At 44.2% G+C, this 17,278-nt stretch overlaps 1 protein-coding gene across 1 annotated transcript in view; it reads right to left on the bottom strand.

Annotated features, from left to right (window-relative positions):
• Positions 1–1,223: 1,223 nt before the first annotated feature.
• LOC107225239 overlaps positions 1,224–17,278 on the bottom strand; it is a 108,453-nt gene continuing 92,398 nt past the window's right edge. Inside the window, exons 4-8 of the mRNA XM_015665640.2 lie at positions 15,341–15,654; positions 15,076–15,255; positions 5,581–5,753; positions 4,239–4,648; positions 1,224–3,133 (exon numbers count right to left, since the gene is read on the bottom strand). Of these exons, the coding sequence (XP_015521126.1) occupies positions 2,916–3,133; positions 4,239–4,648; positions 5,581–5,753; positions 15,076–15,255; positions 15,341–15,654 (1,295 nt within the window). The 3' untranslated portion in view covers positions 1,224–2,915. The remainder of the gene's footprint in view (positions 3,134–4,238; positions 4,649–5,580; positions 5,754–15,075; positions 15,256–15,340; positions 15,655–17,278) is intronic.

Genomic DNA, 17,278 nt, shown 5'->3' with positions numbered 1-17,278 from the left:
AAACACCGAGCACAACTGTAGGGTAAACATCGAAGTCAGAGGGGCGTGAAATAAACCGGGCAGAGCGAAGGGACCTCTAACGAGGTTCAAAACTGGACTAATAAAAGAGAGTTTTGATTTTCGGGACACGCGCGTTATCGATACGTTATCGCGCCGCTTGGCTTCGGCTCGCTTCGCTCTGCCTGAGGGATGTTTCGGCGATGATTAAACGCGGCAAGCCGCGAGCAGCGATGCCCAGGGTGTTGGTCGGAACCCCGGCCTTCCAGATATTTCGCTCGACGGACTCGGGAATAAGGGAGGGGAGGAAACGCGGTTCGCGATTCGGGTTTGGGCTTATCGTTCATTCGGCACTCAAGCCTGCGTGGGATGGAGTTAGTAAAACAATCGTTTAATCGCGTTTAACCATCCCTAATCATGTTTTATCTGCACCCGCTCACTTTATTTTCCCACCCGCGGTATTATACGTGTAGCTTCGACGAAGCTTTTCTCCATTCTTCTTTCAACAGTTTACCGCACGCACGTTTCATACCTGAAATTAGATATTCTAACAAGGCGGCCGAGTTTCTTTCACTTTTATTTAAAACTCACGTTTTCCTGGATAGATTTTTATTATGTAATATAAACTTATATGTTACACGTCGCTACATATATATCGCTTATCGCTAAGCCTAGAATCTAATTTTCTTATTCCATAGAATGCACAGTGTCTTGTACAGAATTATTATTATTATTATTATTATTATTCGTTTATTAATATTTATTACATCGTATTACCAATATTTACGATTATTATTGTTGTTATTATAATTATTAGTGTTGTTTGTTAACGGTTTGAATTTTTACTATAACGATTTTTTTATACGCGAGAAAAATAAACGAAAAAAATTTGATGCTAATCGTGTATTAAGGCGATCGATACAGGATCGCGATCAATCGTACCGAATTTGTCTATGTACGAGTATGTTTACCTACGCGTATATATATATATGTATGTTATATGTATAATTCACGTAAAACTTGTATACGCATACAACGTGCAGGTATATTATTGCACGCGATTGAAAAAGTACATATGTACGGACGAGTTGTTCAGGTTGAAAAAAGAAATATCAAACCTTTGAAAGCCTCAGTCACGATCTGTATTATATAAAACGTTGTACCCTAGATTTAAAATTACGTTACATCGGCTTGGCCCATTTTCCCGTCGATTTTATGGAATCTGATTTACTTGCTTTACGGCCGTTCGGGCTGTTCAAAGTTATTTTCTTTTTTTTTTTCGTTCGGATGTTGTCCAGGGATACGGGGTATTTTACGAACAAAAAAAATTGCGACAGAAACACTGATTCGAGGACGAGATTTGACAAGATTTCGAATGCAGTAGCGGAGAGTCAAGCCTTGTCTCGGGCAGTACATGATCATCTATATTTAATACATTATACACTAAATTGTAAGTGACGTTTAATTGATTTTTTTTTTTTTTTTTTATTCTTCCAATTTTCAAATTTTGTCATTAGCTTTTGTTTTTATTCATAATTAATAATTAGTTATTATCGTTAACGGTAACTCTACGATATAATACACTTACCTAACCGTACCTGATGATATTTTGTAAAAATTGTCACCCACTTTATATTCTGTACTCGATAAATTATACATATACAATATTATATACTTAATCCCAAGGTTTTTCAAGATATATAGTAATATATTATTATATATATAGTTAGACACGATTTATGGCAATAAGATTTCACAACTGTTGTCGTGATTCTGTAGTATTTTTTCGTTTTCTTTTTTTATTTATTTTCTTTTTTTTACTTTTTATTTCATGAAAATAGAGGGTTCGATGCAACTTCATTTATTCATTTGTTCATTTTTTTTTTTTTTTCTTCTTGTTTTATCATTTGACTATTTGGACAGAAAATATATATTGACCATTCTCGCAGTGAACATATTAGTTTTACAGGTTTTTTTTCTTTTATTTTTTTTTTTACCGCGTTGTCGTTTATCAAGTTCGTTCGTTTAAATAATTCGAAAAGAAGAAATGTATGATATACGATGTGGATGTAGCGTAGATTGAAAAAATAATATTGCAACCTTTGGATTGTCTCGTGAAATTATACACCCGGTAGACCACGGTTTTTGTCATGTTCTTTTTCTACTCATCAATTGAAAAATTTCATATCTACCTACGTACAGTAAAGTTAACGTTTGTTTGGTTGACGCTAAAACTTTGGATTTTTGCTCTTAAATAAACAGGTACAATGATGACGGATTCGGCGAGAAATTTTTCGTTGTCGTGCGTCAGTATATACATCTATATACATATATATATGTATATATACACGCATATATATATATATATATATGTATGTATATACTCATACATCACGTATTGACTTGCATATAATGTATTATAAAAGCAGCGACAACAGGTATTGGCAGTATACGAATTTGGAAGATTGACGCGATTGTGAAATTCCGAGGACTGAAATATTCTTCAATTTCCCTCCAAGAATTAACGTATTGAAAGAGAATATCAAGACGGTTGCAGCAATAATAAGCGATTCCGGTCCAATATATATGTAATATAATATGAAATTTACTCGAATTAACGCGATTGAAAATATTAATAATATATATATATATATAAATTGTACACACATACTTGCACGGCTGAAAGAGATGTATACAAGAACAGAGGGGGTTGGGGGGATGGTTGCTACTTTCGCCCTTTCACATATCTTTGGTTTTCAATTATTTGGCTTATCGTCACATAATCATATGTTACGTATAATTACTATGTTATTAAGTTTTTCTTCATTTCTTAAACTTTCTCTATTACAACGTGTATAACGTACTCTCGCGTTCGGTCTCTATCCCTTGATTTTCCCTCGTTTATCAATTTTCCTTCCCTACCACTGATATATATCGACGACCTGCTTCCCGCTGCCCGGTGAACAAGGACTCGCGCTGCCGCACCATTTCGTCTCCTTCAACGGAGGGCAGGGCGTTCCTCCCCTGCGGGGTTTCACACTGATCTTTCTCGTTCTCTGCGTCTCGCCGACCCCGCAACTCCTGCTGCACGCGCTCCACGGTCCCCATTCGCCGACCTTACAGTTTCTCGGCATTCCTGGGGAGTTGAAATAAAAAATTTACCCATAACAGCCGAGATTCCGCGGACACCGATCATAGGGTTTATTTGTTGGTGGGGGTGATTTGTTTTTTCATTCTCTCTCTTTCTCTCTCTCTCTCTCTCTCTCTCTCTCTCTCTCTCTCTCTCTCTCTCTCTCTCTCTCTCTCTCTCTCTCTCTCTCTCTCTCTCTCTCTCTCTCTCTCTCTCTCTCTTTCATGCACGTCGACACGTCCTCACGTAATTTACCTGCAATTGTCAGCGATCATGGGATGAATACGAAGCCGGGTTTTAACTGCTGGATAATTTGGAAGAAGGGGAAGCGCGGAGGGAAGGCTCGGTTCGACGATCGTCGCTAACCTGAATTATAATTCAGCAGTTAAAGGGTTAAAAGGGTGGAAATGGCACGGGACACCTTTTCGTGGTTAATGAAACAGCTAGCGTTAATTACCCAATTAGTTACGCTGGGAAAAGACCCGGGATATTATGCTGCGGGGTCGCCAGCTGATTTATCCTTCTTGACGAAGAAATCACCGGGTATAATATGTAGACAGACCTTGCGGATTCGACTCGCGGATCGAAATGAGAATACGACGACGATCGCGTTGCATGAATTACAAAATTATTCCTTCTTCACCGCCAACGTTCTGGCACAACGCGTCGAACTAATACGAGCAGCGATTAAAAAAATTTAATCAACTAGCAAATGTTTCATTTTGCGTTAATTGCGCGGTTGGGAAAAAATTCAGAAAGTTGAGTAAAAAAACGAAGGGTGAAAGGAAAAAAAGAAAAAACAGCGACACGGTCGCGTAGGGCGAAAATTAAATTCTCCAGGGTTAATTAGGCATAAAATGCGATCGGAATGGCTCGGCACAGTTGGAAAATCATTTCAAGTCGAATTGAACATCGGCTAAAAGAGTCATTGAGCAGTATGCGTGTGTATGACAAACGGCAAGTAATTAGCTTAGGGGAGGGTAGAGACTGCACTTGGTTTTACCAATTCACTGCAAAAGTAGAGAGACAGAGAGAGGAGAAAAAAAAAAAAATATCTGGAATCGCGTCATGCAATTTAGGAACGAAAAAACAGAAAACAAAAGTCACTTACGAACTCTGGGGTGTTTTCCCTTCGACGGTAGCCTGTGGTGCTTGACTCTGAGTCGATGGGCACGGTCAACAGTGGTGGTAAAGTTTCCCCAGGGTCGAAGCAGGGTCGAGTTCCGTTTCCGATCGTCGGCGTTAATTTTTTGCTGGCTGTTATCGAACGAGTGGATTCTTTGAAGGTTCGAGTTTTGCTGCTGCTGCTGCTGCTGCTGTTGCTGATACATGGTATGGTAATAGGGCCATCCGGGCGCCTTCGACGTCTTGGCCAAGGCGTCCCTCGGCGGCCAGGAAACGGTTGTCGGAGTCGGTGCTTTTCCCCGCTGGGCGTAAGTGGAGGCTATGCTGTGAAGGATGGCCTCCTTGTTGTCCCTCGGAAGGTCGGTGACCAGCTGATTGTTGTCGGTTGTCCAGTACCTGGATCGAAAATAATAATATACTGGGGTGAAAAAGCTGGCGAAGGGTTGTTTTCATGCGAGGCGATGGTCCGAGCCGCGTATTCCATTATCATACCTCGACGCTTCCCCGAATACGTCGGTATATGCCGCAATAATCTCCCGCTTTTGTCGTCTTCGGGCTCCAACGCCCCCGAACCGTCTCGGGGTTTCGCGTTTTAGCTGCCTCCGAGAGCGTCTCTAAATCTCTCTCCCTCTCTCTCTCTCTCTCTCTCTCTCTCTCTTTCTCTTTCTCGCTCTCTGAATAGCGGCGACTCTCTCCTTCTCTCCGATTCCCGGCGAACCTCACTCTTCCTCTTCCTTCTCCGCCTTACCTCAATTTATTTTAGTCAGTTGGTCACTCGCTGACTCACCTATCATCTCCTCCCCTCCTCTTCCAGTTCCTCCTCTCTCACTCTTTCTTTCACCCTGTCTCTCCGCTTATTCTCTCTCTTTATTTATACAGAAAATTATTACCGAGTCGTGCGATCACTGCTGCGGTAACAATACATAACAAAATATTTTTTCTTTTCTTTTTCTTTCTTTCACTGTTTGTCCCATTTTTTCAACAATTAACCCAACAAGAGATCTTTCTTCTTCCTTTCAACTTGTAGAATTAATTTGGTTGCAATTTGTGAGATGTGTTATGTTTAGATTGTATTATTTCGTGGAAATAACCCATGGCCAATTCAACCTAGAGTGAAGTTACGCAATTCAAGGTAAATTTTAAAACAGTCTGCCTGTTTTCGCGCAATTCGGGGTACATTTTACCGAAATGCAGGTGAATTTTTGTAAATAATACCCTGAATCATACAAACGCACGCGTCATTTGACCCCAAGTTGAATCGGTCATGGATCATGTCCAAAAAATAACCGGGTAGAAGGTTCGAGTTAACGAGCATCGATAGTTTTCACCTGTATCTGTAAGGTTCCATTTCCCTGCGTTCCTCAGCGATGGCCTCGTTGAGGTCGCGATTTGGGTCGATGATCCTTGCCGCCGAAGACTGGGACATGAGTTCGTCGTTGCTAACAAATTCCATCTCTACATCGTCCTCGTGGTATCTTTCGGTGAGAGTGTATTCCCTGAGCTGTAACACACGATGTTGCAAAATATGAAGCGTGGTGTAGTACACGGTGTAGCCTCACCTTAATTATTTTCATTTTTTACCACAGTCGAAAAATATAGTTCTAGTTAGAAAATGAAAATTAGTTTTCTAGCCGTTACCGGAAAGTCTAGTATCCGTTACTATTCTTTCTCATTACGATCGCTCTTGCTAGATTTTCTTGCGACTGTTGGGAAAATTTAATGCTTGTGCAACGATAAATTGACGTCAAAGCCTTACTTAGCTAAAAAAGTAGAGTAAACCTCACAAACTGATTTTGCGTTGCAGTAACCAAAAAAGGATCGACAATGGCGCAAAATGTTTAGGCGTACCTCGTTTTTCGTAATTCCAACAATATTCAAACAGTTTGTTTTTTTTAACGTTACCAGTTTTACTGAACTTTTCTGTACCTGTAACTGTAACATATTTTCTGCAGAGGGTTAGGGATGAAGCGAATAAGTCGCGTCGCGGAGAAAGAATTGAAACAAATTTGTACTTTCGTTACCGCAGTAATCCAATAGACGACGTTACACAGCCGGACAATATAAAGGGCCAGCCGTTTTGTGATACGGGCATGGATCTGCGGTGCCGGTGCAGATTCTTTTTCATCTAGAGTCCCGCACAGACACGCGGCATCCCTAGAATCTGTTCGTACCTTAATACCCTGCACGTATCTCCGTAGCATTAGGTATAATGGAACGCGTGTGTATACCCAGTTCCCGAGGGACCCGTCACTCCGGCATTTCTTACGTGAAATTAGTCACTTATTCCCTGCACACACGCGGCGGGGTTGAGATCCGGGCAATTCATCCTTCCGAGGAGGAATTTCATCCTACCCCTCGCACTCTGCGCCCCCTTGTTTCGCCTAACAATTTCGTAAAATTAGACCATTCCACGTTCTACTTGTCGACCATTGTCGCTATTCTCAGAAAATGAAAAGAAGAAAAGAAAATTTACCAGGGTAACAAACCCTCGCTATCGCGTAACCTGTTATTCGGCAGTTTGCAATCAAACAAGCATAAATATAAATCTCTCCGCCATAGAGGAATGCGGAACAGTCTTTTCCGGGTCGCGGAATTTCGTTCCGATTTCTCTTGTTTTTATTTCACTTAATCCCCCTGAGGAACAACAACATCCGAACACCAACCGGGAAGAGAACGGCTAGACCAGATTTTTTGCAATTAGCAGAGTTTCTCCCGCAGGCGTGTTTTCTTTTCTCTCTCTCTCTCTCTCTCTTTCGACGGGCGTTAAGGATCGGAAAATATCTATACACGGTTACTCCAACCCCCAAAGGAGAGAGGAAGATTCTGATAGGGTGTTCCAGGCCGTCATTAATTACCTCCGGTAACCGTGGCGGTAATCAGTTGTGAGTCGCGACGAACAAGAGTCGGGGGAGCAAGGACGAGGACGGAATTCACGCGCGGATGGGCAGGCAGGATCATCAAGAACGGGAGTGTGAGAGGGAAAGCGGATGAAAGGGGGGTGAAAGAGAAATATATATACACATATTGTTACAAAGAGTGAAATCACCCATCTTACCCCCTTTTAATGATCTAGTAGTCATCATGGATAAAAGAAGTTTACAAACCTCTCATGTCTTTAAAAAGAATAAGGTTGCTGCGTCAACCAACATTATTGTGAAAACAGTCTTGTTTCAGAGTTTAAACCAGAGACACGTTCTCTGCTATTAAAGCTTTTGCACAACATTTTATTTGCGCCTTTAATTTGTCTCATTAAATAAGCTCACGAATCGTTATTAATTTTTGCAACGTCATAGAACGTTACAATATATACATACAATATATATATACACACATATATACATATATATGCACATAGATAGATAGATATTTTGCTTGAGAGAGAGAGACGAGCGCAGGGTGAGCTACGGCTTCGAAGGTAGCGAGGCAAGAAATTGTCTCGTCCGAATCCCCCCGTCGCGCGGTAGATAAGAAGTAAAAAAAAAAAAAAAAGTGATGGGGGGGGGGGTTAGAAGTTGGTAAAAAATCGTCCCCCATGCAAATGTTAATACTTTGCGCGTGTAGTACGTGGCTCCATCCATAAAAGTACCCGGAGGGTCGGAGGCGGAGGCGGAGTCCAAGGGCTCCTGAGGGGCTAAACAAACCGCGAACAAAAAGGCCCCGACGTCGTCTAATATTCCTACTCCCCGGTACGGGAGTAATTTAGAGGTCTGGCAGCGTCACATATGTTTTAGCTGGTAATATCGCCCGGCCGGTTTTTCCACCTCGATCCTCTCCCTCACCCCCCCGGACTCTTGAATTCGTTGCCACCGTTGCTTTTGACTCTACTTGGTCATAAAAAGCTGCGCCCAGCCAGCGACGTGCCCGTTTAAAAGGGATGAAAAAGAATTTTTAAAACGTACCTAATAAAAAGCTGCGGGTAAAAATCTCTGCTGGTTATACCGTGCATGTTGTTATATACTGACAAAACCGGAAGGCGAAAGCTGTGCAATGCTGCTGCGCTCTGCATGCAGGTTTGTTCGCATTTTCACGGGGGTGACGGTGCGCCGGAAGTCTTACAGTGGTTTCTGTTTTTGGCACCCGTTTTTTTGCCAGCGCTGTTCTACGGCGTGTCTTCCGGTCTCAGGGTGCTCGCGTCCGTTTCTGGCACTGGGATTTAGTAGAGAGAAAAGCCTTCAGACTTATTTTTTTGCCAACATCCTGTTTTTTTTTTTCTTTCTTTCTTTCTTCTTTTTTTTCTAATCATTTCAGACTACGGATGAAAAAATAACGGGTCGATTATAATATTACATTAGAGTGTAAACGCATGGCTGTTATTATTTTGTCCAACGAAACGTGGGCGTGGACAGATGAGTATTAACCACGGTTGGCGGTAAAGAGATCGATGAGATATTCACCGGCGTTCAATTATTATCAGCCCGAACGTTTTTTAACGCTTGTTTTCTCTTCGCGATGTAATTTTCTGATCCTTTCAAAAATACAGACGAAAATAACGCACCGCGAGTAAAACCCTGGGATAAAGGAATTCTGTGAGAAATCGAAACCAAACACGACTCACTCTTGAGCCTCACTTTTTTTTTTTTTTAAGAAAAGAAACGTTTTATCTCGTGCTCGAAGGAAATGATTTTTGCCTCCGTCGCGATGCAGACGTTTATTGAGTGACAATATTGGAAGAGTCATCGCTGTCGTGCTTCAAATTCTATAGCTACCTCGGTTTACGTAGTTCTTTGCTAGTCCGTCTCGGATCGTGAAGAAGATGCGTAAATATGTACACGGTAATGGCAAAAGAGAAGAGTAGAAAAAAAATATTCGTACAATTATTTTTCTTTTTTACCTATTACGCAGGTATATTCGAAATTGAAATGATTTGGCCGCGTTTCTTCCCTCGTAACGATTCGAGTCCACGCAAAACCCGCGTGAGTTTGAAGTTAAAAATAGAACGACGCAAATTCAGGGTAGGAACGGAGAAAAGATGTATAAGGTAAAATCTGCCAACGTTACGTCAACGTTGACATTTTGAAAAATTAAACGAGGGAAACTGGTTTACCTTTCATATTTGCGCCTGAAATATTCGTGGGAGTATATTTATCTGTCCCTCCCGAACGAAGGGAGTATAAAAAGGGAGGGAATAGTTGTCGCTTTCCGCGCGTGTCGTACAGTCGGGAAATAATTTATTAATTCCCTGCACCCGGTACTTTTTGCATGTGTACGAAAGGAGAAAAGTTCGCAGGCAAAATCTTTTCGATATACGTAAGTTTATTTCGTGTTATTAGTTTAAAATTGTTTATCCCGATAACGATACACGTTACACGTACGCGACCGGAATTGCGTTCACTGACAAAATTGCAAGACGTCGTTGATCTCCGATCGCTTTCGCCAGGCTTGTCCGATGCGCTCGGGATTTACCACTGATTTACTACCCGAGAAACTCTCGAGTATCCTCGGGACTTGGCCCGCCTCCACGACACGACGTTGACCTTTTCCTCCTCCTCCTCCTCCTCCTCCTCCTCCTCATCCTCCTCATCCTCATCCAGCCACCTCGCGTTGCGATAGAACAAGTAGGGATTGATTTGTGGTCTCTTGGTATTCCCGGTTTTATTGCACCCCGCGATAAATAACCCTCGACGTATCCCAGCCTCCCGATAGCCATACGTATATGTAAGGGAGGAGGCGACGCTTCTTGCAGATGACGTGCAACAGCTGAATTCCGTTTCTCTCTAATACCGTACGCGTGAATGCGGACGACGGTTTGAGCGGGTCGAATTAGGCGAGGGTTGGAGGGTTGCCCCGGGTCACTGCACTCCGTTTATGATGCACTCGCGAAACTTCAATGCAGAAAAGCTCGGTAGTCTGGCAAAAGCGGGCGAGATAGAGGGGGCACTTTTTTCAATTGCCTTGGGGCGCGAATCGCGGTGAGCGATGGTTAAAAACTTTAAGGGCAAAAGTGCGAGACGCGATGTTGGCTTGCGGTGTGGGAAGAGAGAAAGAGAGAGAGAGAACCGGAGGAGAGAAGACTAATGGATTTAAATTAGAGACATGTTGCCGAACGTTTTACCGGGGATATTCACTGTGAACCTTGAACTTTTGAACCCTACGGTGGTTTCCTGCAGATGACACGTTCCGAGGGACCGATCGCTTATACCGCTCGAATGACGGCTGATGCCGTGCCTCGCTAATTATTTTGACGAAATTCGTCCCGACAGTCGGATTGGCGATGCGATTCGGGAATCTGAGTCCGTGCATCGGAGCGTAAATGGATCGGTACGTTACGAGTGTACGAGGTACCGTGGGGTGAATTAACATCCGCAACGAAGGTTTAAGGCTGAATTATACATAGGTATACGAAGTGAAAAATATCATCGAAGTTTTTTTTAGGTATCTACAAATTGCAACCGCGTGCGTAACAAGTTACGCGGATAAGTGTAAAAGGGTAATGCATAAATAAAACGAAATGGAAAAAGGTTGGATGAATAATTCTATGATTCAGACATAAAGTAAAATTAGATCTGCGGCTGAATTTTCCGTTCTCGAAACTTGTGCGGTTCGGATGCCGAACACGAACAGCCGGTGACGGTGTTCGATGGGAATTGAATTTGAATAACAAACCTTTGCTCAGCTCGTTCGAATGCCAACGAATTATAAACAAATTTTCATCGTTATTTCGTGTAGACATTGTAGGTAATTTTTTGTGAAATCATTGAAATAAAATAATCGGCAATTCGAAACTCTGCGTCAAATCAGCCTTGCACTTTCAATTAGCTAGCATCGTCAGGCTTTCTTACAACGACTGGCTCGAACTATAATCGTCCTGCGATAGCTGCAAGTTAAAGCGGAGCTTGCAGCCCGCGCCACACAAGCGAATATTTTTGACAAACGGGCATGTCCGAACCGCGAAAGGGAAAAACACGGGTCGGCGAGGGTTGACCTCGTGTCTAGGCCGTTAACGATCATCCCGGAAGAAGAGGGACACGTGTAAACAGAGCGGGGGTCGCTCGATAGGGCGAATGAAAGAAGTGACCCCCGGAGAAAAGGCTCGCCTTTTGATACGCGACGGTATCTCGGCTCTTTCAAACCTGACTGGCTGCCCGTCTCTTTCTTCATTTCGTGGGCCGAGCATCCGGGGGGCGGAATCGGGCGTCGAAAGATCGAAAACGGTACACCGGTTCGTTCCTGGTGTTTTTTGGTTTTTTGGTTTTTTGTATAACGCGTAAGCGACCCGTCGACCGATAAAGGTCTCGAGTCAATTAAGGGCCGGTTCTCGCAGTTTTCGATTCCTCCTCGAAAAAACGAGCTTTAGCTCTCGGCAGGGAGACTGCGTTTTGCCATCGAAAAGACCGTCGACTCGGGGGAGATACAGTCGAGTCACGATACGAAGCCAAATCTCCGCCGTACAGATTAGTGAGATTAGAGCGAAGCAATAGTGCCGTCTGGCTCGGGTCTGCCGGAGGCCGCAAGGGAAGAAGCTGTGGGGTTTCGGAAACCGTGCAGTATAGAACCCCCCGCGTTGCGTTGGCTTGGCTTATATGCGTATACATGATACACACACTCCCTTGGAGACAAGACGCCGCGCGTTAGATCGCAGATAAACCAGATAACAGTCTCGCGGATTTAAGAATGGGAAGAGATCGATGATTCGAAACCAACTTGTACACGCTTTGAGCTTAGAGCGCCGTCGAGACGTTCGTCGTTCCTTAAACATCAGGGTTTCAAAAGGTGAAAAATAACGAGAGTGTCGTCCATTTACAGATCCATCTACGGGAAGATGAAACGTAAACGAGACTGACGTTGTGTCTGTGAGATAAGAGCCGGATAAGGTGAATTTATCCGGCAATGAGACGTTCGTCCAATTGGGTTAGTTACCATCCGGATACGTCAAAAGTCGTTTGAGGTCAAATCTATTTTCTAAAGCAACCGAGGTTCGATTAGATCGAATTCTGCGCCCGACCTCGAGGTCCTTCGAAAGTACGCGTGTTGCACCCGAGAACGACGAGTGCCCGGGGCGTTTGAACGATGTCCGGATCGGCTGCATTTGCGGTTGAAGAGAGCGAAGCCAATCCTGTGCGAAGCGTCCCTTTTTCCGTCGGCACGGATACCCGTACGTACGATACCGAGTGTCTCGTACCGCATGCCGGATTGTTCGATACGAGCGAGATAAACGGACGTGACACATGTCGTTCCGACCGGCTCGAATAAAGGGGAAATCGAATCCGTGAAATAAGAGGATTGCCGAACCCCGTCAGCCCGGTGACCGGGAACCAATAAATCTGAGAGCGCATCTGGCGACTCTTTTGAGGATCTCCAACCTCACCGCAACGGAGTTGCACCGTCTCAATCCTCTTGCCAACCGCAAGCCGACCTTCCGCTCACACCTCGACCTGCACCAGAGGTGAAGGATAACAGTTCCTCAAGCTGTTTCCTCGCGCCGTTGTTTGTTCGCCGGCAAAGTGTTTCGAACGATATTTCCAAGGATGGGACATCGTCGTGGGCGTTATCCGGAAAAGTTGCGAAAATATCGCGACCCGTATGAAACGTTGGCGTAGAAAAAGCCGGGCCTTTCTTTTATATTCCGCGGCGTCTTTTCGACGAAGAAATACCGAGGTTGGTTTTTTTGATATCGAGTGAAAGTCTCGGGGTGATTAATCGAGTCCTGCAGTCTCGACGGTGTGGAAATTGAAGTGCCCGTCGGCATTCGTCAGGCGAAAACTTTTCCTCTTATTCCGATATCCCGCGCCGCGTGATTCCCCCGGCGTTATATATCTACGACCTTCTTTGTATTTCACGGTTCCGATACATAATCTCGACTCGATCGAAGAGCCGCCGGGAGAAGAAAATAATCGGATTCTTCCGCATCAAATTACACCCGGACCGCAGTAGCTGTAAGAACTCTGCAGCGATCTCGTATCGCGAAAATAAATTTCCTCATCCCATATTTCTCCCCACCCTTGGCTCCGATTTCGTGTCAATATTTATTCATCAGATTTCCGCTCATCGCGTTTTCGCTGTCGGTGTAATAAGCAGCGTTATCACCTGATAACGAAGTCCGGACGAGCCAGTCGCAGCCGATATCGGTAACGCGACAAGTCACCGATAAGCTGACTTGTTTGTTTCTCGGGCAAGAAAGAAAAAAAAAACAAAAAATCGACGTCCTACCGTCATTTGACTTTTGCGAATAAATTTTCAGGTTCAACTGCGATCGGGTGTTTTCTGAAAAAAAAAAAAGAAGTTCGTTGTAGAACGTGTCGCAAGAGTTGGCAGACTGCTGAACCGGCGTTTCGTTATACCAGGGAGCTTGTTCAACTTGCTAATGACCCATCTATCTCGCTCCCTTTTTCTCATCTTCTCTTATTTTTTCTTCTCCCCGCCGGCCTAAGCCGGCGAGTGGAGTTTCGGTTATATCTTACGTACCTACACCTATACACCCGCTGCGTAGCGTCGGTGCGCAAAAGCTGTCGACTTGACTTACCACTTAATTACCAAACTTTTGTCGCAATCTGATAGACCTTACATATATTTCAGAGATCGGATAGGTCCTTCAAGAACGACGAAGACGGGGGGCAAAAGTACGAGGCGGATTACGGGTTGATTGGAAAGAAATTGGAAAGAGATTTGGCCAATGATTTGAGGGGAAAAAAACTCGTCGCCAGGTTAATAGCCTTTGGATACGATCTTAGATTTCTGCGATTCGTATATATAAGCTCCGGGGGGCGCTTCGAGGGTCGGAAACAAGCCATAACCTCGACAGGAGAGAATCGGCCTCGATGAATTCATTTATTCACTCGCTCTCTACGCTCTCTCTCTCTCTCTCTCTCTCTCTCTCTCTCTCTCTTTCTCGCCCCTCGAAGCTGCACTTAACAAATTCGATTAATTATTTTGTATCGCAACGGCGAACCTGTTCTTCGAAACTTGCAGTCTGTTAATTTGTTTTCATGTACCAGCGAAGCTGCCAGCTACTGCAACCCAGTTAGCCAACGTCCCTGCGCTAAACTCGGCTCGCCTGTAAGCTCTGCAAGGTGGCTCCTCAAACACTCTGCTCGCGCAGATTCTACGTGATTTTCGCTCAAGCTGCAGCTACTGTTGAAATTCATTATATCCCACACGGCAACGAGGTGCAGGATTTATCCTCCTAGTCGCGCTTTGCGGCTTCTTTATCGTTATCCGTGTTCATTAACTTTCCTACACACGCGTATATGTGTGTGTGTGTGTGTGTGTATATATATGTATGTAACCTGTACGCGATTGCTGGCCCGATAACCTCGCCGAACTTCTGGGGCTATTTGTAATCCTGATTTCGGCATAAGCGCCCCGAGATTCGCTCCTTCGGCGTCTATCCTAACAATTTATCACCACGATATCTCGATACAAACTATTCCTCAAATAAATTGTTTCCCATCGCGGCTCTCGCGTTGTTGATTACAAGCTGAAGATATTGAACCAAGAGCCTGTAGATTAATCTGATCCCGAGTAATTTTCGTGCCGAATTGAAAGATTGCTATAATATCCCGATACTATCTTCAAAGCGAAACGATATCAGCGTGTAGTCACGCTTTGCCGAATCACATCCGGTGCAATTCGTATCAATGTTCCAACTTCACCTTCCGAACCGAATGCCGAACCATGGTTTGGCAAAGTCGCTGTTATATCTATATATCCTTGCCGAAAAGTTCTTTCAAGTATGATACAATAATAATAATAATAATAATAATAATAATAAAAGTCGTTCTTTAAACCTGGCGAAGATCTCGAGCCAAAGTTTCGTACGTTCTCCTCATTTATTCACATCAGGCGTAAAGCAACGCGACGGTTTGACAGTTGGTGTCAGTTACTACCTTGGTGAACGTGAGCGTGGCCAGCGGAGGTAATCGGGGCAGATTCGGGTAGTAGAAGCTTCCCGCGGGATGCGCCGGGTACCTCGACGTGATTCTGTAGGCAACGCCTTGCGGCTGGGTCGGCCAGTTGGCGGCTGTGAATGTGAATCCGTTGTCGGTGCCGCCGTCGAGAGGATCGAGCTGAAAATAAGAAAAAGGAAATAAAGTAGCTACGTCGCCGCGTGTTCGGATTCGTTTCGGAAATGAAAATCGGCGAGAGAATTACCTCGACTGTAACGGTGTCCACCCAATTTCCCTCGACGCATAGCTGGAAGGAGTCGACGCCGACGAACCAATCCGGGCTCGGGTTAATCCGCGCCATGACGCTCACCAGGGTGTGGTTGCCGTCGAGAAAGGCACGTCCGATGCTCGTTCCCTCACCCTGGGGCACCGGCGGCCCGACGAACGAGTGCAGAGTGTTCGGGGCGTCTCCACCCGCGTCCAAACCGTCCGCACGACCCGTTTCCACGTACTGACGCGCACCCTGGGACAGTCTTTCCCCGAGGCGATAGAGGCTGTAGGACGCGTCGTGGGTCCGACCTGCAACGTGACCGAGAAAAGGTCGCACGTTAATGGATGCCGATTTCGTTACTTTTACGCTGCGTTGCGGGGATCGTGGACAGGGTTTAATTCGTGCCAGATTTACGTGGGTATGAATTATTCGTGGTGTACCCTTAAATGATCGTTTCAGTTTTTTTTTTTTTTTTTTTTTTCAACACGATGGAAAATTGTATGCAAACTTATCGAATACTTATTCGAGCAAGAAGCGGGAGTATATTAGATCTAAAAGTTACCATTTAGAAAGATAATAGTTGTCGGCGTTACGTTTTCTGGTCATTGTGATGTGTAAAATATATTTCTTCAGTGTGACACAGTTTTTTCATACAAATAAAGAATCTTGACGACGCTTTTATAACTTTTACAATTGATTCAAATTGTCGCAACAGTCACGAGGAAATATTGTAGGTGTAAAAAAAAAAAAAAAAGATATAAAAATTATACGTGACACGAACTAGATTTTCGTAAAGCAACGTTAGAAAATTTATGATAATTTTTTTCAGGGCTTGAATAGCTCAATTTCGTTCAACCAACGGCCAATTCTTCTAGCTCCTGGAAATTTTATACACAAAGGATATAAAATGCACCCTCCTACATATCCTTGAAGCATATTTTCGTCCTATCTCCACTCTAGCCAAGTCAATATTGTCCCACTTTCAACGAGAAAATATATGTGTCTTTGGTCTAGTGGCGAGGGGTTATAGACACAGATTTTTTACTTCACACTAACCTCGTAAGCATTGTGTGAAAAAAATCTGTGAATTATGGTTGCAGGAGGGGAAAAAACCCGACGAGGAGCGTTTGCATGGATGCGCGAGGGTGGAAGATCACAATTCAGGCAAGTTTATTTTGTTAAACGGTTGAAAATACCGTGGATTCAGTTACGCAATGATTATTCCTCGAGGAAGGTGCATTCTTCAGGTTGTAGAAACTTTTCATCCAGGTCTCCTCGATTTCCGTGGTCGAAAAATTATAGGCGCGGTAACGAGCGCATCGTACAAGTTTATACGTGAGACTAATAAAATACCGACGAGTTTCTGCAGCAGAGTTTTTGAGAAGTTGATCAAAGAACTCTCTCTGTTTGCGCATACACGGTATGCTCTTCATTGGAGGGAAAGCGGCTACGAACACATGATAATTGGAGGAGATGCCGCTGCAGGTGGCCGGGGGTTTGTCTTTATTTTGCAAATCATTCACGGCCGGGATGGCACGACGATACTAACCCGCACCTTACACCACCGTCAACCCAGAACTGGGAAGCACGCCGCGGGTTCGTCTCGTCTTTGCCGGGTTTTACGGGGGTGAGGCGAAGAAACTTCGGAGCAAACATCGGCCTTAATTTCATCTCAAAGGCGTGATATAATTAATAAGGAAATTTAACCGGTCCCATAGAGATTTACTTAGTCAGGAAAGGCGAGTCGCTGCAGCTGAGCGTTAGACGTGTATTAAACAACGTCACGTGATTTCCTAGTGACGTTACCAGCTCTTCTTTCCGCCGTGCCTTTTCTCTCGGGTACCCTCGAGGATTGAGATATTCAATGTCCCCATGGCGACGGAACCAGGGAACGAAGCTCGGTTTGGCAAGCCCAAGATTCTGGCTGTACAA

Source organism: Neodiprion lecontei, chromosome 6 (genome assembly GCF_021901455.1).
Source record: "Neodiprion lecontei isolate iyNeoLeco1 chromosome 6, iyNeoLeco1.1, whole genome shotgun sequence".
NCBI classification, from domain to species: domain Eukaryota; kingdom Metazoa; phylum Arthropoda; class Insecta; order Hymenoptera; family Diprionidae; genus Neodiprion; species Neodiprion lecontei.
This window is presented reverse-complemented; position numbering and strand designations above follow the sequence as displayed.